This window comes from Camelus dromedarius, chromosome 36 (genome assembly GCF_036321535.1).
Source record: "Camelus dromedarius isolate mCamDro1 chromosome 36, mCamDro1.pat, whole genome shotgun sequence".
In the NCBI taxonomy this organism is placed as follows: domain Eukaryota; kingdom Metazoa; phylum Chordata; class Mammalia; order Artiodactyla; family Camelidae; genus Camelus; species Camelus dromedarius.
Genome location: NC_087471.1, coordinates 3,545,896 through 3,570,594, shown reverse-complemented (window position 1 = coordinate 3,570,594; position 24,699 = coordinate 3,545,896). Strand labels below are relative to the sequence as shown.

The following is a 24,699-nucleotide window of genomic DNA, read 5'->3' as shown; positions in this document are numbered from 1 at the left end:
AGATATGCTCTCTGACTGGGTCATCCTTCCTGGAAAAGAGGATTTGGGCCCTGGTCTGTGGGTAAATGTGCATGCTTTTTAATTCCTTTCTCTATACCTGCATTCAGAGATCTGTTTTACCATGCACTCAAATAACTGCATTTCTGTTACCAATTACATGAAAAAATATAGTGCACGTATAATGGGTGCCTATTGGAATTGTATCTCTTTTTCCCCTTTTTTAAAAAAAATTTAAGTATAGTCAGCTTACAACGTCGTATCAATTTCTGGTGTACAGCATAATGTTTCAGCCGTATGTATATTCCTTTTCATACTCTTTTTCATTATAGGTTATTACAAGATATTGAATACAGTTCCCTGTGCTCTACAGTGTAAACTTGCTGTTTATCTGTTTTACATGGAATTGTATCTTTGTTTAAATTCCCTTCTAGGATTGGATACCACATTCCCATGTTCGCTGGCTTTGTTATCATGTTTATCTCCACAATTAGTAAGTAATCTGCTTCCTCTTCTCTTTCCTTCACTGATTAACTTTGATTTTATCACACGCTCTGCAGTGAAAAGAGCAGGGTCAGGTTAGCTACTTAAGTCATCTGACTAAGTGGCCTGTGACACTGATTTAAATGCTTTACAGTTTTTGCTACGGGGGCGAGAACAGCCGAAGTAACTCAAGTCTGGGTGGAATTTGTATATTCTGCTATAAAAGAATAGATACTTCCTCTAGCTGGAGAAGATTGTAAAGGCTGTTTCTTAAAAAAAAAAAAAAAAAGGTTTTGGGGTGGGGAGGTAATTAGGTTTGTTTATTTTTTATTGATTGATTGATTGATTGGAGGTACTGGGGATGGAATCCAGGACCTCCTGCCTGCTAAGCATGTGCTCTACACTGAGCTATATGCCCCTCCATGAAGGCTGTTCTAATGCGTATGCTTTTGTGTGTGTGTGTCTGTGTGCGTATCAGTAATCCCTTGAGTGAATTTAGTACAAACACCCCATCTTGGAGAAGAGGTCATAGCATTTTCATGCAAAGGTAAAGGGCAACTAACAAAGAATCTAAACTGGACCACAGCAACCGGAAAATTCCGAAAAGCCTGCTGCCTTCCAGGAAGGCTGTGAAAGGTGATAGCTTTGGGAAATAAATCTGTAAGGAAACAAGAAAGAGAAGAGGCAAATAGTCTACCCCGTATCAGATAAATGTTCTCAATATGAGAGAGATGGAATGAGAACAGTAAGTAAAAAAAATACACCTGGAAATTGACCCTGAGAAAATAAGAAAATGACTGTGGGGCGAGGGGTTGGGGGAGGGCAGCCTGTGGAGCCACGGGTGGCTCCCGATGCCTCTGCTGATGTCTGTGGTCTGGGTGACACACCTCCTCCTCCCTCTGATCTTGCTAATTACCTTTCTGTGACTTTTCTGCTTGTCCTGTTGCCCCTCCTCAAGGTGTCTTCCCTTCCAGCGCAGGACTTGTCACCTATCAACCAGTGTCGAACAGGAATTTGTTGAGTTCAGGGCTGGTAGGCGCAAAGTGCAGGGACTCCACGTGTGAAATTCTGTCCGAGAACTGCAGCTTCCTCGTGAAATTCCAGCTGAGCCAGAGGAAACCAGGAAGTTAAATTTAGACGTCTTCATTGAACGTCTAGGAGTCCAGCCCATGCGACGCAGTAAACAGAAAACTAATAAGATGCTCTGTTTCATCAAATGAGACTTATACATCATTCCACAGAACTTTAGGAAGCACGTACATTATGCTTCGAGGATGAAAAGTCACCGAGGGAACGTAAAAAATAAAAAGGCATGGTTCCAGCTACCCAGGTGTTCTTGATAGGTGCCTGGGAGACCTGCAGACTCTGCTAAATAAGTTAATGCAGTGTCCTGGTAGATCCCAAACTTTTTAGCCTAAGGTCCTTGCCTGATTCTCTGCCAAGAACTCATGTTTCAAAAACTTTTCGTATCCACCAAGCTGCATGTATTCAATAATAATTATTGTTTCCACAACATAACCAGTGTTGCTGTACCGAGTTGACCTCACTCTGGCAAACTTTTGGTGTGTAGGGTGTCCTATGTAGCATTCTTTCAGGGTTTTTAGATACCGAAGTGAGTTTTCTGATGCCCAAATCACTACCCGTAAGGGCCCCCAGCTGGGAAACTTGCTAAATGTAATTAGGTGCTAAATAGTGGCCCACGGTAGGGGGTGCAAAGTGAAAAGGAAATTACTTTGGTCTTCCCAAATAGGGTGGCCCAACATCCTAGTTTGCCTGGGATGGAGGGGCTTCCCAGGATTCGAGACTTGATTTTCAACCCAGGAAGGTCCTAGGCAGACAGAGATGGGTTGGTCCCTCTGTGCTCAAAGGACATAGGGAGAGCAGACCTGGAATAGATTGGAAGTCAGAAAGCCCAGGAGAGGGCATTGAAGCCCTGGCAAGGAGAGACCCAGCATTTGCATGTTTGGGAGATGGTGTGGTCATGTCGGGAAGTAATGGGAGAGGATTATAAGCGCGACCGAAGACGTGTGTAATCAGTGGGCAGAGGGGCTCAGCTCTGGCTGAGTCAGACGCGCTGGGAGGGCGTCCTCAGTTCTGGCGGTGCTGTCCTGCACTTGGCGGTGTGAGACATGTCTGGACTCAACGACCTTACCACCAATGACCGTCCTGTAATTTGGCTTTTGGTAACACATCCCTGTTTGGTTCTCAGCTGCGTGTGTGTTAGTCTGAATCTCTTCAAGGGCATGAACAGGATGTTCTCTTTATTTCATGTCTGTTACAGAGCCCAGCCCAGCCACATGTTCAGTATCACTTAATAAATACTGATGTGATTTGGCTGAAGGAGCTTCCAGTATAAGGGGGAGGATCTGATTGGATCACAAGATACTATTTTCTTCCCAACACCTGTGGTCCTTCAGGTGCACATAGCTTTTGTCCCACGTTCTAGATGATCCCATGGGGCCCAACAAGGGCAAAGCTCAGATCTGAGTGTTGCATATGGAGGATCCCAAATTAGGGTCTAAGGACCAGTTCCCAGCCCAGGGCACTGGGCACGGACAGCCCTGGCTCCAGTGGACAAAATGTTGGGCTCTAGGCAGGAACGGTGGACACCCAGCCTTCCATCCACTTTGTGGTGAATTGGTTTATACATCTTTGGTTTCTCAGTCCTCAGGCCAATCAGTGCAGTCCTGGTTAAGGAGGGGTGGGTAATGGAACGACAACTCTGAATACAGAGAACGGTGATCATGCTTTATTAAAACGTATGCATGATGGCTCATGCCTGTAATACCCTGGGTCTCTTCCCGTGGCTGGGAAGCAAAGGCAGTCTGCTAACTGGAGCATTTTTGCTGTTCTCTTTGCCTAGTGTTTGCTTTTTCTGGTACCTATACCCTGCTCTTTGTGGCCCGAACCCTTCAAGGCATCGGATCTTCATTTTCATCTGTTGCAGGTAACGCCATGACAAACAAGTTCTCACTGTACAGCACAGGGAACTCTATTCAGTATCTTGTAGTAACTTATGGTGAAAAAGAATATGAAAATGATTATATGTACGTTCACGTGTGACTGAAGCACTGTGCTGTACGCCAGAAATTGACACAACATTGTTAACTGACTATACTTCAATAAAAAAAATATATATATATATACAAAAACGAGATAGTTGTAGAGTTGCTGGCAGTGCCTGTAAATCCCCAAGCCTGAGGTCACCTTCTCTGACGATATTCAGATGCAGCAAGCTCAGGTCAGACCACGCCCAGGGTCAAACCGTGAAGTAGGCCAGGTTTTTATTTAACGCCACTTTGTGGCCTTTTCTCTGTCCCCCTCTTAACATTTTATGCTATTTGAGACGTGCGTACGTGGACGTAAGAGCCCGCAGCCCACACTCTCTCCCAGGTACTCACTCTCTTCTTTGGGCTCCCGCATCACATAGAACCATGCTCTGTGTTCAGGATTTTCCCTCCCTTGATCTGCTCCAGACCCATGGATTCAGGGAGATGTGCTGGGAAATGGTACAGTGATAGGAACTGCGGCATCGCTGGACAGTGGTGGTCCATGTTACCCTTCCCAAAGACCTCTGCACTTCCAAGGATATTCTGACCAGGAGGAGTGAGCAGTGTGGGCATTTCAGGGGCCCGTGGGGGCAGTATGTGTGAAATACTGTGGGTTGGTTTCTATAAAACCCCTCCAACGGAAACTCTAGCTAAGGCGGCCCCTGAAGATGTAACAGGGCCGAGATGGAGGTCTCTGGGAGAGAGGCGGACAGGGAGCTCCTGTGTGCCAGCTCTGTCACTCTCCTTTCAGGCCTTGGGATGCTGGCAAGCGTCTACACTGATGACCACGAGAGAGGGCGTGCCATGGGAATTGCCCTGGGGGGCCTGGCTCTGGGAGTGCTGGGTAAGTGGGCGCCGGCCCCTGATCTGGGTTCAGGAGGGGAGGTGCTGTAGACTCTCGGGAGATGGCTGCAGGACACGGTGGTTTCTCAAGTCATGGGAGATAGCGTTTTCCTTTGTGCTCTGTCCAATCATGGTGTGAATCCTTCTGAGATTGTGCCCGGGGAAGGCAGACTCTCTTTCCCCTTAAGAAGCTGCGTAGCCCGTCAGGGCCTGGGGATGGTCCAGAAACCTAGTCTGTTCAAGGGAGTGAGTCTCTGCGCGTTCGCAGCCACTGCCTCACCTCTGCTGCCGTACGTGGCCGGTGCTTTCAACGTGAGAACGTGCACTTTGTCAGGCTGTGTGCTAAATGCATACGTGACCTGTCGCCCTTGCCACCACACTGTGAAGGAGGAATGACTGTCCCTCTTCCGGTGATGAGGATAAGAAAGGTTAATAACCATCTGAAGTCACACGGCCAGGAAATGTCAGAGTCAGGATACAGACTCAGACTTTCTGGGCTCGAATCCCACGCTCCAAACCACAAGGTTAGACTTCCCTTGAGGTCCGTCCTGCATCTGGTTTCATCGACCAGTCCAGCAAGCCCCAGACTTTCACTGAGCACCTGAGACACGCCAAGCACGATGGTCGCACAGAGGGATACAGGTAGGAAGCCTCAGACACGCTTCCTGCCCTCTAGGGGTGTACAGGCTAATTAAGAGGAAAACACCAAAAATCTCTTCCCTGGCCCACGCCTGATATCTCGACCACCATGGCGAGGAGAGGGAGCAAACGCTCTGCTGTTTGTTGGCATCCACCTCCCCAAACACAGACAGCCAAGCTAAAGCCTGGTGCATCCTGGTCCCCTGTGTCTCCTCTCATTCCCCAGAGAATAACCCTATTATACCCTCTCCAGCCGCTCCTCCGAGGCCAGCTCATTGTCACGTCCCAGCTGGAGCAGGGCACCAGCCTCCTGCCTCATCTCTCGCCCACCGCCTCCCTCCCCAAGGAGCCCCCGGAAGAAGCCGCCTACACGCAGGGCCGGTGGTGTTCCTCCCCTGCCAAAAGGCACTGATGCTTCTCCCGAGCCCGCGAGGCCAGGGAGCTGCTCTGTCTGGATCCGTGAAGTCCTTGGCTATTTGGCCTCAGCCTTCCGCACCTCCGTGCTTCTCCCAGATACTCCTATCCTAGTGTCAGGGGCTTTCTCCTAATTCTCCCCCACCCACACGCTCCGTTAGAACACCTCTGGGCTCTTTACATATGCTTTTGTTTTTATTAGGGTTTTAAAAAAGTTTGGGGGGGTGATTAGGTTTTTATTTAATTATTTATAATGGAGGGACAGGGGACTGACCCCAGGACCTTTGTGCATGCTAAGCATGCGCCCTACCACTGAGCTATCCCCTCCCGCCTACACATGCTTCTTCCCCACGAGTATTACCCACTGGACAAAGCCCCTGTGGCCACCCGAACTCACTCTGCCGTGCATACACAGCACTTCACAGATGGGACATTTACCGCTGACATTTACTTTTCATCAAGTTCTAATGATTTGGGTCCGCCCCCTGACCCCCACCACACACACACATTTCCTCCGCTAGAAAGTGAGCCCCTGGGAGCAGGTCTTTGTCATCTCTGAATCCCCAACACCTCATGCGCTCACGTGGAGCTCAGTCCCCGGCAGGCCCCTAGGGAATGCTCCCTGGGTGCATGTGGACAAGTCGCGCTGGCTGGGAAGTGGCCCTCACGTCTGGAATCCGTGCCTGTTTTGCTTTTCCAGTGGGAGCCCCCTTCGGAAGTGTGATGTATGTGTTTTTCGGGAAGTTCGTACCCTTCCTCATCTTGGCCTTCCTGGCGCTCCTGGATGGAGGTAAGTGACCGTAAGAGGCCACCAGGCAGGCGGCAGCCTGGGTCAGGTTGGGAATGCATTGTGCTGTGGTGTCACTCTTGACATGTCCTGTGGATTAAGGACCACCCCATCGGAAGAAAGAAGGAAGAAGCTCAGGGAATTCGGTCTGTACGTGATAGGATGCTAACGATGTGGCTGTTACCGGATCCTCCAACTCATACGTGGACAAACTGATCTCTTTCTCTCTCCCTCTTCCTTTCTTAGCACTCCAGCTGTGCATCCTGCAGCCTTCCAAGATTTCTCCTGAGGTAAGTGGATTCCAAGCTCCATTGCGAAGAGATAGGTAGAATGGCTGAGTGCAGTGACCCAGGCGTGCCTAGATCATCCCGTCAAAGCGTAAGAAGAAAGAGGGATGGGGTTGGAGAAAGCAAGAACTGTGCTGGATTCCCAACAGGGTCACATTTAGGATGGTGTGGGGGATGGGGAGGGAGTCTGGCTGGAGGTTGGGCAAGGATGAAGGAAGAGCCTTATAAAGAATCAAAGGAACCTCACTGAGATTTTATATATAATGACTCAGAAATGGGAGACAGTGACTCTGGGGCCTGAGAATCACAGTTATAACATCTCAGAGCTGAAGACCTCAGAAACCGTGCAAACGGTCTCTCCCCCAAAAGCATCCTTACAAACTGTCATTCTGTAGCGGTTAAATGTCACTGTCAGTATTTGTCTGACTCTAACACAGAGATGGCTCTGGAAAAAACGTATCAAACCATGAAGAAAGAAAATTAAGAAAGCATAGAAAATACAGGAAAGCTTGATCTGAAGACCTTGATTTTGTAGCCACGTCTGACAGTGCGGGCATCCTCGGAGCGCTCTGCCTGTGACTGGCGTCTGAAGTGAGGGGCAGTCTTGTGGGGTCTGTGCCAGCTCCACGTAGTTAGCGTTAGAATTGAATTCAACTTGCAGGGACCCCCAGCTGGTGCCCACAGAGAACTGGGGAAATGCTTGGTGTGAGAAGCGACACATTTGGCATCAGAAGTGTTCTGAGTAGAGAAATGATTTTCCTTTGACACCTTTTTTTTTTGAGGGGTTTCGATTTTGGGTGGTAATGTTCTACATATTCAAAAAAATGTTGTTTTTCTGGCCACATGGTGTGCCATTGTATGCGTACCAGATTTTATTCAATCCTCTATGCTCGGGCATTTAGGTAGTTCCCAGTATTTTGCAGTTACAAATAGTGCTGCAATGAGTAACCTCATGTATATGCATTTTTATAAAGTTGGAGAGCATCTTTAGAGTAAATTTCTGAAAGTGGAGTTGCTGGGTCAAAGGGTTTACTGGACTTCTTTCGTGTATATTTTATGATCTAGCTCTCTCTTTACTGAGAATTACATATGGGAGAGCAGGATCTTTTTAGAGTATCTCTGAATATTATAATCCACCCCTGTGTGTGCAGCGAGGGTTATCAGATTAAAACTATTAAATCTATTACAACATAGAAACAGGATAAACACCACAGATTAGGACACGGTACTCAGGAAGTTTGAAAGAGAGAGAAGTTCCAGCTACTGAGTCAGGGAAACCTCTGGATAAGAAGGAGCTGTTTAAACTTGACTTTGCAGGGTGGGTGAGGTTTGGACTTTTGGAACGGAGAAGGAAGGGCATTTAAGAGAAGGTAACTGTGACACCTGAGGGCCTGCCGGTGTGCAGGGGAGGAAGGTGGATGACTGAGTTTAGTGGAAGGAAGATGTTTTGAGCAGTGGGTGGTGTCAGAATTGGACATTTGGGCTGGCATTCTAATCTAGTTGCTCAGGTTGTCGGCTGCACCAGTCAGTGTGGCTCCATGTGGTCAGAACAAGACTTCGGTCACCTTGAGCAGCTTTCTGAGTTGTGACCTCTGGGCTTACCTTTGGGCTTCAGCGCCCTGCCTGTGGTTCTCCTTGGACGAAAGTTAGTGCCAGCCAGATCCTGTGGAGAGGCCCAAGGCCCGGAGCCCAGACACCTGCTGTCCAGCGTCGGCCTTGCTGACAGTCCGCTGTGACCTGGTTGACGGCCATTGGTAGGCAGGAATCGTGTTGGAGTATTGCCCCCCTCTCTGTGCCTGCCCTGCACCCGGTATATGCAGTCCCAGCTCACTCTGCGACATTGGGCAAGTCCCTCCCTCTTCTGTGACTTGGGCGTCTGGTCTCCACGGTAAGGGAGCCGACGTAGAAGGTGCTGTGAAGACAGGAGAGATGTATATGCTGTACAAATGGAAGGTTTTTGTTGTCCATGTTCTCAGAGCGTCACGGGGACTCCTCTCCTCACACTTCTCAGAGACCCTTACATCCTGGTGGCTGCAGGTAAGCTGACCTTGCCTCCCTTTCTGGCGGGGAGAGCCTGAGCTTCTGGGCAACCTCGGGGGCTCACTGAACCATCTCCCCAGGCTCCCTCTGCTTCGCCAACATGGGAGTGGCCATGCTGGAGCCCACACTGCCCATCTGGATGTTGCAGACCATGTGTGCACCCGAGTGGCAGCTCGGTGAGTGACCTTGGTCCCCAACCGGGGCTTGGGCAGAGAGGTGTGTACCATGGGCCCTTTCTCAGGACATCAGGAGGCATCCTCAGGACCAGGTCTTCCAGATCACAGAGAGACAATGTGCTTCCTTCCGAGAATTACCTTCCTTGTCCACACCTGTGAATCAAGCCTGGTTGGGTGGGCAGTCCCTTCAAGATGCAGGCTGATCGCTTCTCGGCCTTTTGGTTAAGATCAAATGTAGTCCCTGTTCTTTTCAGTTTAATATCTGATACGTCCTCTAGCTGAGGACAGTACATTAAATGGATTTTTGGAGCAGGGAGTTGGACTAGGCACTTGCTCCGTCCGCTGCACGCATCAACCTGGTATTGCAATACTTCCGGGAACGGTGCACCCCTCCGGCGGAGAAGGTGGGGAGGAAGCAGGCCGAGAAGGGATGGAGTGGCAGCTGTGTGGTAGAATGATTAATGACTTGTAGTCAAAAGACGTCAGGTTTCCATTTCTACTCCATTGATGTGCTTTGCGCAAACTGGTGCAAGTCACTCAGCCTTCAGAGCATCACTTTTCTCATCTCTGAAACAGATGTCAGAATCCTATCTCGTTCAACGGGTGAATCTGAGGAATGAATGGCTTCATCCGTGGAAATGCTTGGCACCTGTAGAATATAAACAGGCACCACCATCACCATCGATACTTTCCTCTTGTCCACTCCCCTTTCTGCAGATTACCCTTTTGCTATCTTTATACCCTAAAAAAGTGCTTCTGGAGTACACTGTTCTGTGAGGGAGGCCTCCAGCCTTCTCTGCCCCATGGAGAGATGTCGTCATGACTCATCTGAGCCTAGAGAGGAGGCAGTGGACCCTTCCAGGAAGCCGGAGCAAAGGGGACAGGGAAGGTTACGTGCAAATCGCTCAGTCACTGCAGGGAGGAGAGGTGTATGCGGCCAGGGGGAAGCTGATAAGGACCTGATGGAGCTTAATATGCAATGGAAAGCACTAAATCTAATTTTTCAGGGGACAGTTCTAAACAAGGATCTCGGCTGCACTCCTGGCCCCAAATTGAATTTTTCTGGGCTGCAGCTGCCTCTGACCATGATGGTTAATTAAGTTAGTTGTGCTTGGTGCCAATAAACAGCCCCTGCCCCAAGGCTCCAGCCGCCCAGGCTCTTGGGGCAGGTGGGGAACCAACCACGGCTCAGAATGGCCCCTCCCCTGCCCCTCTTCACGCCACGGGAGAGAGAATTAAAAGCAAACTAGCCGTCAGCCAGTAACTGGTGAATTGTTAACTTTACGTTTAATTGTAATCATCGTGACGGTGCCTGCTAGGCAGCACTGTTTCCTCTTGGGGTGCAGAGAAACAGAGAGAGGCTGGTGAGACCCAAGGGAACTCACAGGCCTGATCTCACACAGTGCCCCGTGCAGGTGAGGCGGCTGCGAAAAGCCCTCGGGAGAGTCAGTAGGGGCTCCGAGAAGGCTTACGTCCTCCACCATCCCTGACGACTTGGCTCAGTGCTCTCTGTATCTGTTAAGTCTAACATCAAAGGTTCTCAGCTGCAGAGCGTGTTAAGATTCAGACAGCTGGAGGGCAGGGTATAGCTCAGTGGCAGAGTGCATCCTTAGCACACATGAGGTCTTGGGTTCAATCCCCAGTGCCTCCAATAAAGAAATCTAGATTACCCATCCCGCCAAAAAACAAGCCAACCCCCCCCAAATCCAAAACAAAACACACAGCACATTATGAACAACAAAATTCAGAGGCCCCGTTCAGCAAATCAGTAGAAGCAAGTCTGCATTCCCAGTAATGCTCGTGTGCCTCAGTGGCCGCGCTGAGAAACACGGCTCTCAGGGCACAGCGCCTCTCCAGCTTGTCGGGAGGAGCAGTCTGTGGTCTGGGACTGAACTTCAGTGCCCCGTTGTGGACTCACTGCTCTCACCCAGTGGAGGAAGGAGCTCAGGGTTAGAAATCCTGACTCGACCACTGACTGGTTGTGTCCTTGGATACGCTATTTAACCCCTTGGAACTCCGCTTTTTTCACTTGTGAAAATGGAGACGCTTTTTCGGGTTGTTTTCAGGATTCAGTAGATCTGTGTATTCTAAAGGGATTCGGAATAGCATGGTGCGTGGAATACAGGGAGTAAAAATTAACACCATTGTCATCACTGTTTTTGTTGAAATCCCTTTGACAGTCACCCCTATGTGTGGTCCCCCATCCCTTGAAGGTGTGCTGTGGAAAGTGTATGCTCCGGATTCACAGATAGCAACTACTGCATATGAAATAGAGGAACAGCAAGGTCCTACTGTCTAGCACAGGGAACTACATTCCACACTTTGTAATGGCCTATAGTGAAAAAGAGAATGAAAAAGAATATATATATATATATATATATATACTTAAATGAATCACTATGCTGTGTGCCAGAAATTAACACAACGTTGTAAATCAACCATAAGTCAATTGGAAAAAAAAAGTGTAGGCAGACGGGTAGTCTGGAACACCTGCTTTGCACAAAACGCTACGGAAATGCAAGCTATACTCAGATCCTAAAGAACAAGCCACATTGATTGAGGAACCTCTCATTCAGGAAGTCCCACATCACTTAGAACAAAATCAAAGAGACGTATCATCCAGCAGGCTGTGGGCTTCCTGATGGTGCCCGTTTCCAGATACCAGGTAAACAATTGAGCAGCTATACTATTAAATTTTTAAAGCCATGAAACACAAACGTTTGCTGTTTGAAACAGGTCGCCGCCTGTCCAGATAGCCTAGGCAAATACACTCAGGTGTGCTTCACCTCCAGCCCGTGGAAGAGAATATTAAAAGCAAACAAGACATCAAGCCAGTAACTGGGGAATTGTTGACTCTGGGTTTAATCGTAGTCGTCACGACAGTTTCTATGAGGCAGCGCTGGTTCTCCTCCGGACAGAGAGGCAGGTGAGACCCAGGGACGCTCACACGGCCGATTCCACGCAGCCCCACAAGCCAGAGCCGTCCGTGCTGCCTCGCTGTTGGCGTGGAGGGTGGAAACACCTGCAGTTGCAGGGAGACGTCTGGGTTCAAGTCTTAACCCTGTTCGTCGCTGGTTGTGATGCTAATAGTTAAGACTGATGCTCAGAGGGCCCTCATTTTGTGCCCCGCACCTTGCAGAATGGTCGATCTGCATTATCTCAGTTAAGCCTTACAACCAACTTCAAGAAATTATTGGAATAATTATTATCCCTATGTTTCAGAGACATCTTCATCTGCCCCAGTGTCCCATTGCCCCTCACAAGTCCTGGGCCTCGCGGGAGTCCCTGCTGTCGGCACGTGTCCCTACGCACTCAGCCTCTCCTCTGAACTCTTCTTTCATCTTCTCGCCCCAAGACCTGAATGTTTCCTGAGAACTCCACTTTCCCACAGCCCTACTGACGGAAGCTTGGGTTCCTGCAGACTTTGCTTTCTCTCACTGCTTCTGAACCATTTCTTCTTCATTCTCCTTCAGAGACCCCGATTTCCTTGAAGACCTTGTCCTTAGATTACACCATCCCAGCCCTCTTCATTGTAATCATCTGGTCACCCCTTCATCACCCCACCGCCTCATTCATTAAAGCTGTCAACACCTGCCCCATATTCTTTTCACCTTTACTTCTGTCACCATTTTTTGGTGACTTCAGCATCCTGGTGGATAACCCTACCAACGTCTTACCCTGTTCCTTAATCTGACCTCTTGCCGTAACCTTTTCCCCCTCTCCACCTTGACCAGTCGAACCTTTGTATAATGCTGACCTTGACGTCACCATTAATTGTAACACCTCTGAAATTTCAATTCCAAGCAGTCCCACGATCACCTGACACATTCCTTGCTCAGGTGTTCTCAGAGCCCTGTATTAACATTTTGGCTACACTGAGGTCACCAGTCCATTCAGTTCTTCCTCTGTTTCCATCACGACTCAGGTCCCTCACTTTGGGTTACTCAGCTTGGATTCCGTCATGCTGAATCCAAGTCCATTCTTAAAGTCCCTCCTTGGAAGGCCTTGTTAATTCCCGTGCCCCACCTGCTCTCCCTCTGGGGTCGTCACCTTGGAAGCCTTAACTCTGGTAAGTCTACACCTGAGTGGTGAAGACACACGCTGGGCTGTTGGTCTCGCCTGATATTTATGGCCACAAATCTAAAGTGGGTTTTCACACTGTCCAACAGTCTTTCTTGAAGTCCCTGGATTTGTTCTTCCCACTTTCCAAAATGATTATTTTACCCTTTTCCACTCAGACCTCCTACACACCCTCATCCCTTGCTCATCATTCTCAACTCATAGCCGTTGAGAAAATAGAAGCAGTGAGAAGGGAACACGCACGTTCTCATCACGAACTTTACTCATTTCCCTGGACCTCTGCCCACATGCACTGCCTTCTCTTTATGGCTGAAGCAGCCCAGCTCCGTCAGAGGCTAAACTTCTTTTCTGTTTTTCTTTTTTGTCCCCTCTGGATTCTCTCTCCTCTCATCTACTTCGTTGGCTGCTCCTTATCACCTTTGCTATCGCCTCCTCTTTGGTTAACTTTTAAAGGGAGGAGTCCCTGAAGTCTCAGATCTTAGATATCTTATCCTTCTTCCTCTGCTCTTTCGTGGGTGATTCCGGTCATTCCCGTGGCTTTAAGAACCGTGTGTAAACCTATTAGTTGAACCCTTGATCTGGGTTGAAGATCTCTCCTCGGAACCCTAGGCGTGTGCACTCAACTGCCGGACATCTCCAGTTGGACATCTAAGAAGCATTTCAAACCTTTCATGTCACCCCCCCCGCCCAAGTTTCTTCCTCTGTCTCCAGCGACCCAATTAAGACAAAAAGGAGTCACCCTTGATTTCTCTCTTTCCCCCACTCCCACTATGCCCACACCCCATCCAGCAGAAAAGTCCACTGACCCCCACCTCCAAAAATCTATTTTATTCACTTCTGTCCATCCTGACTTTTTTTTTTAAAAATTTTTTCAGGGGAGGCAATTTGGTTTATTTATCTGTTTATTTTAATGGAGGTGCTGGGGATTGAACCGAGGACCTCGTGCACGCTAAGCACGTGCTCTACCACTGAGCTGTCCCCTTGCTGACTTCCCTCTCCATCCTGACTTCCAAACTAGGCACTGTCACATTTCTCCTGGGATCTGCAAATAGTCGTCTGGCTTCCACTCCTGTCCTGTGAACCTATTTTTCTAACCACAACCAGCGGAATTTAGGAAATAAATATATATGGAAATGTCATGCCCTCCAAAATTTCCCATTGTGCTTGGAATAAACTCTAAATTCCAGGCCTGGGGGTTCTGTCACCTCCACTCTGTTCATTGTGCTTCAGCCACACAGACCTCTTTTCCATTTCTAGAACAGACCAAGTGATTTCTTCTTTAAGGCCTTTGTATTTGTATTAGGTGTTCTTTGTTTTTCTTGCTTAAGATGTTCTGTTTCGGTTATTCAGGTCTCAGCTTGAGTGTCACCTCCTCAAAGGAGCCTTCCCCGACCCCCTAAATCTAAGTTTGCCCTTATTCCTAGTCACTCTTTCACATCAGCCTGTTAAATTTTCTTCCCAGAACTTGTCATTTGTCAAAATTATCTTCTTCATCTCCTTGTTTACTTGTTTATTGTCTGTCTCCCTCCCTTGGAATGTAAGCCCCCTGAAAGCTAGGATTTGTCTGTCTTATTCACCCTAGAGTACCTGGCACATAGTGAAAGCTCGTTAAAAATACTAAATGAATGAAGAACTGAACGAACAAATGAATGAGACTCAGAGAGCGTAAGTTGCCTGTGGTCACAGAGCTAACAAGTGGCCAAGCCACAGTTCGAACCCAGCACCGTGTGGCTCCGAAGCCCATGTTCCAGAGCACTTTACTGTCACACACACACACACACACACACACACACACACATACAAAACCTAGAGTGACAAGGGTTTCAGTTTACAAAATCCATTTGCATACGTTATCTGATTTGCTCCTTGGCGTAATCTGATGTGATGGAATCGCAGCTTTGTTTTTCCCAGATGTGGAAACCAAAGCTCAGAGAGGTTTGGTGACTCATCCAAGGTCCCTGTCAGGGCAATAGAAGGGCAGGTGAATACCAAAGCGGGGATTCCACTTCCCAGGAGGTATGAAGGCCTTTCTCTAAAGCTCAGGTTCTCATGCTGACAATCAAGGGGACCTCACACCTGAGAATGGCCCGTGAAAGCCCTTCATCGGGAAGTCCAGGTGGGCGGGTGGAAGGGCATTAAATGTGCTGAAGTTAAACAGGGCCTCGCTCCTGAGGAAAGCAGAGGTGTGGAGCCTTGTGCCGTCTGCTCCAGGTTTGCACAAAGAATCTCCAGCCCACGAAGTGGTTTGGGAGCCTTGAAGGTAGCAGGGGGACCTCACTATCTTGTAAAGAACAAGGTGTTTTAGAGTAACCGGGCACGTGCTAAGGTCAGGACCTGTGTCTTTCTGCAGGTTTAGCTTTCCTGCCGGCCAGTGTGTCCTACCTCATTGGCACCAACCTCTTCGGCGTGTTGGCCAACAGGATGGGTCGGTATGTAGCCTGGGGATGTGGGGGGAGTAATAGGAATGTCTGGTGGGAGAGACGAGGTTTTCCCTGCACCTGGGACGATGAATAGCTTCTCTGAGACTGAAAACTTAGGACAAATACACACAGATCAAAACTGCCCACTGGGGGAAAAAAAGTGAATGAAGGGCTGCAAATGGCAAAATATCCTTCTTTGTTATGGGTGAGCTGTGTTCCGTTACACATACACGCTGCATCTTCTTTATCCAGTCATCTATTGCTGTTCACTTAGGATGCTTCTGTATCTTGGCAATTATAAATAATGCTGCTGTCAATAGTGGGGTGTATGTATCTTTTTGAATTAATCTTACTTTGTGGTTGGCTTTGTTCCTTTGATAGCTGTATGAAACAATGAACTGTACATATACATAAGTTTTAAAAATATGTGCAGTCTACAGTGTACATGTATTCACATGCAATACATTGTATGTGTGCAGCCATATTGTAACAATGCTACCTAATAAAACTGAAAAATGAAAAAAAAATGCCCACTGGCGGGATGGGGGTGGGTAGGTCACGGGGACTGTATGGAGAAAGGACGGGCCAAAGCTGGCTGCTGTAGAAGAGACAGTGAATACACGAGGGACAGCCTTTACTTTCCAGGTGTTTGTGGTCCAGTTGAAGAGGTAAAGTAACTCCACAGGGAACAGGTATGTGGTTGTCAAACCGTGTTCCGTGGGGCCCCAGGGAGCTCTACAGTGGTGCCTCAGAGGCCACCAAGTGGGAAGGGTTTGGGGCTGAGAGGTATGTGTCTGGATTCTGTTCCCCCACAACAGGGAAAACAGCTTTAATTTTATTTTTGGAGTTCAGCATGAGGATTTTAAAAATAAGGTTAAAAGCCACTGCCACGGGAAATCAGAGAAGGGAAGAATTTGGTGTATTTTAAGTTTGAGGGTTATTCTCAAAGGGGCAGGTATCTTCTGAGGCAACTGATTCCTCTTCTAAGGGGAGGAAGGCTGTACCCCATTGTTCCTCGTCTGTCTCCTACTGTGGGAAAAAGGAAGAGATGAGGGGCAGGGAGCAGGCAGGGAGAGGGCTGACCTGGGTTCAGACTGGCTGTGTAGAGATGCATTGATCTTCGCATCTCCCAAGGGGTTCCTGGGATCGGGGTGGTGGGACTGGCCAGTGTGCTGATGGTGTCGGCTCTTTTCTTCCAGGTGGCTGTGCGCCCTGATTGGGATGGTGGTAGTAGGTACCAGCTTGCTTTGTGTAAGTATAATAAGGTCTAGTTGAGAAGGGGATGGAGAGAGAGACCCAGACATTTAAAGGCCCCTTTCCTTTGAAATGAGGAGAGGGTTGACTTGGCAAGGGCCATCAGAAATTCCGTCTCTGTGTCAGCAGGAATTTTAGCACTGGGGAAGATGCCGCCTACCGTCCCACTGAAAGGCGGTAGGAAAGGAGAGGGCAGTGGGGCAGCTGGATGGAGGTTTGAGGCTTTATGTGTGGGCACACGAAGCAATACATGTTGGTGTCTGTTTCCGGGGTCTGGAAAATGGTGCATTTCATGCCTTCATTTACTCAGCCCACCCTGCCAGGACCCCATAAGTCAGCAGGGGAGCCATCATCTGTGCCTCAGTCTTCCGCACCAAAATGTTTGGTAGAAGAAGAAGAAAGAAGGACCTTTCCATTTCCAGGAGTCCCCTCTCTAAGCCTTCATTTTCTCCTCTCCAGCACGGGCATCATACACACGCTTGCCTCCCAGGCTCGAGGCAGAGCAGCATGGCTGCAAGGCACTGGACACCTGCTCAGGAAAGGCTGGAGGTCCTGATCCAACCCTGGAGCTCTGGGTTCACTCCCAGCTTTGCCACCTGCTGCCCTTGTGACTCTGAGCCCGTCACGTCCCCTCCTTTCGCTCAGCGTCCCCATCAGTGTAGAGAGGGTTCTGTTAGCACCTCCCAGGGTCACCCCCGTAAACTGCAGCAGCATCTGGCGCATACTGAGCCCCCTGTGAATGTTAACCAGCACTAGTGGTAAAATATAAATACCCCTTGAGGATTTTTTTTAAATTGAATTATAGTCAGTTACAATAGGTCAATTTCTGGTGTGCAGCACAGTGTCCCAGCCATGCATTTACATACATATATTTGTTTTCATATTCTTTTTCATTAAATTTAATTTTTCATTAAAATTCATCCTGTTATTACAGGATATTGAATATAGTTCCCTGTACTAAACAGAAGAAATTTGTGTTTTATCTATTTTTATATATATCGTGGCTAACATTTGCAAATCTCAGACTCCCAAATTTATCCCTTGCCACCCCCTTTCCCCTGGTAACCAGAAGATTGTTTATTACGTCTGCAAATCTGTTTCTGTTTTGCACATGAGTTCATTACTGTCCTCCTTTTTCTTTTTTCTTTTTTTTTTAGACTCCACATATGAGTCATATCATATAGTATTTTTCTTTCTCCTTCTGGCTTACTTCACTTAGAATGACAATTCTCCAGGAACATCCATGTTGCTGCAAATGACATTATTTTATTACTTGTTTATGGCTGAGTAGTATTCCATTGTATAAATATACCACAGCTTCTTTATCGAGTCATTTGTTGATGGACATTTACTTTGCTTCCATGTCTTGGCTGTTGTAAATAGTGCTGCTATGAACACTGGGGTGCCTGGTACAATGAGGTATCACCTCATCCCAGTCAGAATGGCCGTCATTAAAAAGTCCATGAACAATAAATGCTAGAGAAGGTGTGGAGAAAAGGGAACCCTCCTACACTGCTGGTGGGAATGTAGTTTAGTGCAGCCATTATGGAAAACAGTATGGAGATTTCTCAAAAAAACTAAAAATGGACTTACCATATGACCCAGCAATCCTTCTCCTGGGCATGTATCTGGAGGATTCACCTCTAACATTGTTTTTAGCCACTAACCTCTAAATAGTATGTTAAACCTCTGAAGGGTGAGAGTGTGCTGGTGTAGCAGGTCTGGGTGGCAGATGCCCAGGGAAAGAGGTAAGGAGCCAGCCGAAGAGAAGACAGCTTCACTGGGGGATGGAGAGGGCAAGAGGGTGAGTTTCACAAGCTTGCTGATGTGGCAACGCAAAGCACGCCTCCTGCCCCCCTGGCGGGTGGGAAACTGGTTGTTGGTGTCTCCTTTCTGTTGTCTTGCTCCAGTGACTCCCAAGTTAGGGATTAAGGAAAACCTCTGGGTGCCCTGGCTAATGGGAGAGAGAGGAAACTCCGCCCCGTGAAGGATGAGGGCAGAAGAGTGTGTGTCTGGGTGGCGGCGGGAAGAGGAAGGGGAGCGAGAGTCCGTGCAACAGAAAAGGGCCGTTGTTACGGTTTAATAGAGTCACAGCTGAGGTTCGCGCTTGACCTCATGCTCTGTGACTCTGAATGCAGCCTTTCACTCAAACGGCACCAGTCTAGTTTTCGTATCTTTAAAGTGGAAGTAAAGATTGTTTTTCATCAGGAGGTACAGGAATCCAGACAGGTAAAGTAGGTGGCACGCAGCGCGTGGTTAATAAGCGCATTTTGCCGGGGGTGGGGCACAGCTCCGTGGTAAAGCAGGTGCCTGACATGCATGAGGTCAAGGCTTCCATCCCCAGCGCATCTGTTAAATAAAAAATAACAATAATAAATAAGTAAAATAAATAAACCTAATTACCTCCCCCCCAACAAAAAACAAACAAAAAAAAAAATTAGGAAAGATAAACAAAATTTTCAAAATGCAGTTCATTGGAAAAATGCTTTGTTTTGTGCTGCCCCACCTGACCCAGCGGGACTCCTGATGACCCTTCCTCCTTCCCTGCTGCAGGTTCCTCTCGCTCATAATATTTTTGGTCTCATTGGCCCCAATGCAGGGCTCGGCTTTTCCATAGGTAAGGAGTACCCTTCAAGGGGACTAGAAGCCCCTGAATGTTGGCTTGGGGTCAGATCAGAGGGGGCATATGGAGAGGCAGAAGGAGCATGAGGGCAGCTGGCAGGGATGTGGAGGGATGGGACCATAGCTTCTGCTGGGAATGGGTGTCAGTGCTGAGGGCACCAGGCAGAGGCAGTGTACTAAAGGGAGGAGCGGGGAGGATGCCACAGATGGGGAGGGGGGCTGTGGGCAGAGCTGACAGACGGTGTCCTTTTGCCTTGATCACAGGCATGGTGGATTCCTCCATGATGCCCATCATGGGACACCTGGTGGACCTGCGCCACGCCCCCGTGTATGGGAGTGTCTACGCCATCGCTGACGTGGCTTTTTGCTTGGGCTTTGCTATAGGTATGTTGGTGGAGGGAGTTGAGCACCAGGACCTGGCGTCCCATCCTCCCTTACCTACTGTTCCCCAGCAGGAAGTAGAGCCAAGAGGCTGCCCCTCCTAGGGCTCTGGAGATGTTTGACCCTGGGACATCCTGTGGGTCACCTGCTGCCCCTAGCGTGGTGTCTTCCCTGGGATCAAGTCTCCATAAATACTTGTAGATTTGATCTGTTCCTCACAGGTCCATCCACCGGGGGTGCCATTGTGCGGGCCATTGGCTTCCCCTGGCTCATGGTCATCATCGGGGTCACCAACATCATCTACGCTCCTCTCTGCTGCTACCTGAGGAGCCCCCCAGCCAAGGAGGAGAAGCTTGTAAGGGGCTCTGACCACTGTTCTTCATGTCTGTCTCATTCCTTTTTATCCTGTGCTCTGATTCCCTCCCTCTTTGATGGGCTCTCTGCTTTGCCGTGTTTTCTGATGCCCCTTTCATCTTTGTCTTTCCCTCGTGCCCTTCCGTATCTTCCCTTCTCTGCACACCCACCTGCCCTCTTACAATGGTCACTTAGGATGGGACCTGAGTACAGAAAGAAAATGGTACGTTTGTAAAGCGTTGGGATCAGGGACCAGCGGAGGCGTCCTGTGCTTGCTGTCATGACCAGCACAGTGTAAATTCCCAAATCGTCCCCAGCAGTCCCCGTGGGCAGAGTTCCAGGGACACATTCATTCATTCAGTAACATCTGTCATGATCCTTACCAGGTCCTTTCTTAAAGTGCAAGCACCCCGGGGCGAGGGGAGCACAACATATGATTTTAGTTAATAAGATACTTTCCTCTTATCACAGCACAAGTCCCCGGAGGGTCTGGGAGGGCTGGGGGGGTCGGGGGGAGGTGGAGGCTGCTTAAAGGCACCACGGGAGACGGGAGGGTCTGATGCCCATTTCAGCTCCCTGCTGTTAGGAGTCTATTGAAAGCATCTCAGATGATGTCTGATCTGGGGTGGCTACCCCTCAATGCCTTGGGAGGGCGGCTGTGCCCACACATGAAGCAGAAAGAGGGCCCTCTGAGCAACACTAGACCTGGATGAGCGAATTGTGGGAAGGAATGGGGCAAGATGTGCGGTGATTTCTCCTCCTGCCTCTCGCTGCAGGCAATTCTGGGCCAGGACTGCCCCATGGAGACCCGGACGTATGCGGCCCAGAAGCCCGCGAGGAAGTTCCCCCTGGGGGAGGACAGCGATGAGGAGTAGCAGCAGACACTGGTCACAGGAGGCTCAGACTTCAGCGACCGCCTCTTTCTTTGGAGCCAGATGACCGTGGGCTTCCCTGCTCTGGCCCCTGGCTGTCCCTTCCCTCCGCTCCCACGGGCGCTGTTCTCCGGTTCTCTTCTCACCTGTGGAGCCCAGAGCTCCCCGTCTAAGCCTCGATCCTTTGTGGGAGGACGGAGGGCTGCCTCCTCCATCCTCTGTGAGGCTGGAACGGGTTCTGCGAGGGGTGACTCACTTCCTGGAGGCGGCGGTGAGCGCAGTGTTCCCTGGACCCGGTGGGGTGGCGGACCAGCCGCGCTCCGTCTATTATCTGATTTCCTTTGGCCCCTTCCCAACAGACCACAGGAGTTTTATTCTCTCCTCCTCGGTGTGGTCCTCCTCCCTGAGTTGTCCCTGATGAGTTGAGGATGTGTCCTCAACATCGTATTGCCACCAAATTGCCAAATTGGGGACTGTCCGGGCTGGTTCTTACAAACTGAGTGTTTGTGGTTTGGGTTGATCTGTGGCCACACCTGCAGCCGCTCAGTGAGTCCGCCCTCAGGGAAAGAAGGGCGTCTGTCTTCTTTATCACCAAGTGCAAAGGGAAAGAGCCAGTTTCTTTTATGCTTGCGTTATGACATTCTCATGACTTCCCCTGCGGGTTTCTACCTTTCCTTAAATTTCCTAGATTCTTAGAATAAATGTAGGAAGACAGAAAACTCAATTAACGCCAGGATTGTATGGGAGGAAACCTAAAGGAACTGCCCTGAAATCCCTCAACTGTGGCTTTCCTAATATGAGGATTAAAATCAATGAGACAGTTGTTCACATTTGCTAACGAGTAAGTTATTCCCTAACGCAGACATGGCAAGCTAGTTGCTGTTTTGCAGCAAAAGAGAGTGTGTGGGCACATACGGTGTGTACTATACGTATTTTGATATTTTGTTCCCTTTTTGAAATAGCTGCTAAGAGGTGGAGTTTCAGAGATGGAAGACAAGGCACCCAGCCTTTTGACCAGCCTGGGGCAAGCTGGATGTACACCGAATAAAAATGCCTGATACTGCGAGTTTGCATCACTGTGTTCAGATATAAAGAGGCAGGGACGCTCATGGTCTGGGTGGGGATAATGGTGGAGGTGGAGGCAGGGGTAGGGGTGGGAAGACCCACGGGCACAGGCTGTGGGGCGCCTGGGTGTTAGACTGGGGGGGTTAGACTTTACTCTGGAGCGATGCCTGGCTCTGACGATTGCTCTGCTCTGTACGAGGTCAGTGGGTCCAGAACCAGCCCTGAATCATCAGAGCACGTTCCAGCTGAACCTCAGTGAGTTCTTATCACTTGCACAACGGACGTCTGATTTATGGATATGCTTTTAAGGGGTTCGCATTCACTAGATGGTACCTGATTTGCAAAACCCAATGTACTATGTCGTCATTTCTCAGGATGACCCTGTCTTAGATTCTGAAGGAGCTCAAAGGAAAAATTAGGAGATAATTTGTCATAACGTATCAGCTGTCACGACAAATTTAGACTGAGCGTGTGGTCGCTGTGACTCCTGTACAGGGTGGGAGTGGGGTGGGGTGAGACGTGCAGGGGTCACGAGCACTGACTACAGCTCACTGAGGATCCGCACGCCCACGTGGAGGGGGGTTTACGACAAAGGACAAGCTCGTTACAGAAACTGCTGTTCACACATTAAAAAAAAAAAACAGGAAAGATTTTTTAAAGGAATAACTCATCTTTAACTTGCCGGTTATTGTTTGAGCAATTTAAAACATATACTTAAGGAGAAACAGTGGATATAATTTATTCAGACTTACAAAATACTGTTGACAAGAGTCAACACGACGATGCAAAGAGTCAAACACTGCAAAGTAAGTTAGGACGCGTTTTTTATTACAGATCGGAAATAGGTCATAAACATAACCTATGTATGGAAAGTTATAAAAAATAGAATCTCATAAAAATAGAAAATGATTTAGTCTTTATTCGTGGCTTTACAAATGATTTGAAGAATTCGTGGTAAACGTCTTACATTTACAGGAGACACTAAGTTCTTCTAAAAATGGAAATACACCCAGCAAAAACGAGCCACAAGAAGTTTTTGTTTTGCTTCTTTTTTTATAAAAGCAACATAAAATGTCAGACGGCCTCCCCCGTGGAAAGGTTGAAGACATGCATTTTCCCCTCATGAAAGGGGGGCGCTGCACACACTGTACACATATTTGCAGGATGATAGCCTCTGAACCCCCGATGAGGTGCAGCAGAGGAGACAGTGGAACTCATGAGCTGCTGTGCTCCGTAGACCAGAAAAGTATTGGGCATCCTCAGAGCTGGGAACAAAGCGGAAGACACTTGATTTCCAAAGCACAAAACCTAGGGTGGGAGGCAGAGCACTGCAAATTAAGGCAATAACCGTGGAGTTAGGGAGGACACAGAGAGGGCACATGAGATGACGGATGAGTGGTGGGGAGAGAGACAGGAAGATTCTTGTAGGGAGGGACCCAAACCCAAGGAGATGTGATTAAAGTAGCCAGAACCTTAAAGCAAGGCCACTGGGTCTCAGAACACTTCCACAAAGGGCCACCCCAAAAGGAATATTGTCTCCCACTGTGTTGTCTGACCTACGGAGTTCATTGCTCCAAGATGCAGCCCTAACTAACTAACTAACTAGCTACATTTTCTAAGGAAATTATTCCTGGAGGCAGCTCTGTAATGTTTGTGTAAGTCTGTCCCCTGAAGTTGACAAGAAGAAAGGGCAACGCGGTCCTTGCACACAGCATCCCCGGGTCCCGCTGGATGGGACGTGCCCGAGTCCCTCTCTCGTCTCTGATACCTGTCTGTCCTCCACCTGAAGCCTGATCTTCACGGGCGATGCACCACGGTTGTTGTGTCAGCAGCTCAGTCCCGCTGGGTTCACCCAGCAATCTTGTCCAGAGGAGGAGAAACTGGAACAAGGGAGGATCGGAGCCTGGTGGCTTCGGCACACAGTGTTCTCCCCGCTTGCTGTGAGGGAAGAATGCTGGGGTCACAGGAGGACAGAAGGACCAAAGCAAGAGTAAACAGACCTGGGGGAGGGTATAGCTCAGGAGTAGAGCACATGCTTGGCGTGTGCAAGGTCCTGGGTTCAAGTCCCGGTACCTCTATTAAACAAACAAACAAACAAATAAACCTAATCACGCCCCCAAAACAAAACAAAACAACAGACCTCATCCTAGTTTAGCTCTGCCTCTGACCAGCTGTGTGTCCTGGGACAGTTCACGTCACATCTCTGGGCTTCAGCATCACCCCTCGTGGACCTGATTTTCTGTGGTTGCATCCCACCCCTGGCCCACGTGGGGGCAGCCTTCAGTGAGTGCCAGGTGCAGGGCCTGTGTGAAGAGCCTGAGTCAAGGATGAGAAGTCCATCCGATGCTCCAGCAGGACCTCGGAAATACAAATGTGACTTGAGGTTCGATTTCCTGGAGGTTTGTATTCAGGAAATTATTGGAAATAAAATGTGTTCCTTCTTCTTCCCCCTCCTCCTCCTCCTTCCCCTTCCCTTTCCCTCTTTGTTCTTCTTCTGGAGGGTGAAGAACACAGCGTAAGCAGAGACAAGAGAAATGATAAAGATCTGTTTGCGTTTATTCTCCGAACTGAGTCACCATCCGCTCTCCTGAAGTCACAGGGAGAACATTAGGTCGCTGGGTTGAATCTTGCTGGTTTCGGTTACTCGGACTTGTGGCCCAGGTCAGCAACTGATGACTCTTCCTAAAGGGAGAATTGTAAGGTCCCAGGAGTGCTGAGAGGCACAGCCAGACAGGGTGCTGGTCACAGCAGGCTGCTGGGCAAACCTTCATAGGAAAGCAGGAAGTCCTGTGTGTGCAGGTGGCCTGGGCTCACCCTGGGTCTACCATGGAATGAATCACAGAGTGTCGGAGATCTGGGGACAGGGCAGCCGTCTTTCAGAGCGAAGCAGATGGCAGCACTCCACTCCCCAGAAACAGTGTGACAGCGGACACTT

General features: G+C 48.9%; 1 protein-coding gene and 1 non-coding gene across 2 annotated transcripts in view; both read left to right on the top strand.

Moving 5' to 3' along the window:
* The window catches only part of SLC18A1 (solute carrier family 18 member A1), a 34,838-nt gene extending 13,088 nt beyond the window's left edge, over positions 1–21,750 (top strand). Inside the window, exons 7-19 of the mRNA XM_010996377.3 lie at positions 432–490; positions 3,344–3,427; positions 4,282–4,374; positions 6,127–6,216; positions 6,460–6,503; positions 8,477–8,537; positions 8,621–8,716; positions 15,147–15,225; positions 16,416–16,467; positions 19,024–19,087; positions 19,357–19,476; positions 19,695–19,828; positions 20,604–21,750. Of these exons, the coding sequence (XP_010994679.2) occupies positions 432–490; positions 3,344–3,427; positions 4,282–4,374; positions 6,127–6,216; positions 6,460–6,503; positions 8,477–8,537; positions 8,621–8,716; positions 15,147–15,225; positions 16,416–16,467; positions 19,024–19,087; positions 19,357–19,476; positions 19,695–19,828; positions 20,604–20,702 (1,075 nt within the window). The 3' untranslated portion in view covers positions 20,703–21,750. The remainder of the gene's footprint in view (positions 1–431; positions 491–3,343; positions 3,428–4,281; positions 4,375–6,126; positions 6,217–6,459; positions 6,504–8,476; positions 8,538–8,620; positions 8,717–15,146; positions 15,226–16,415; positions 16,468–19,023; positions 19,088–19,356; positions 19,477–19,694; positions 19,829–20,603) is intronic.
* On the top strand, positions 8,919–9,109 carry LOC116149929 (U2 spliceosomal RNA). Its single transcript, XR_004133546.2, has one exon. It is a non-coding gene; the product is annotated as a U2 spliceosomal RNA (small nuclear RNA).
* Positions 21,751–24,699: the final 2,949 nt, after the last annotated feature.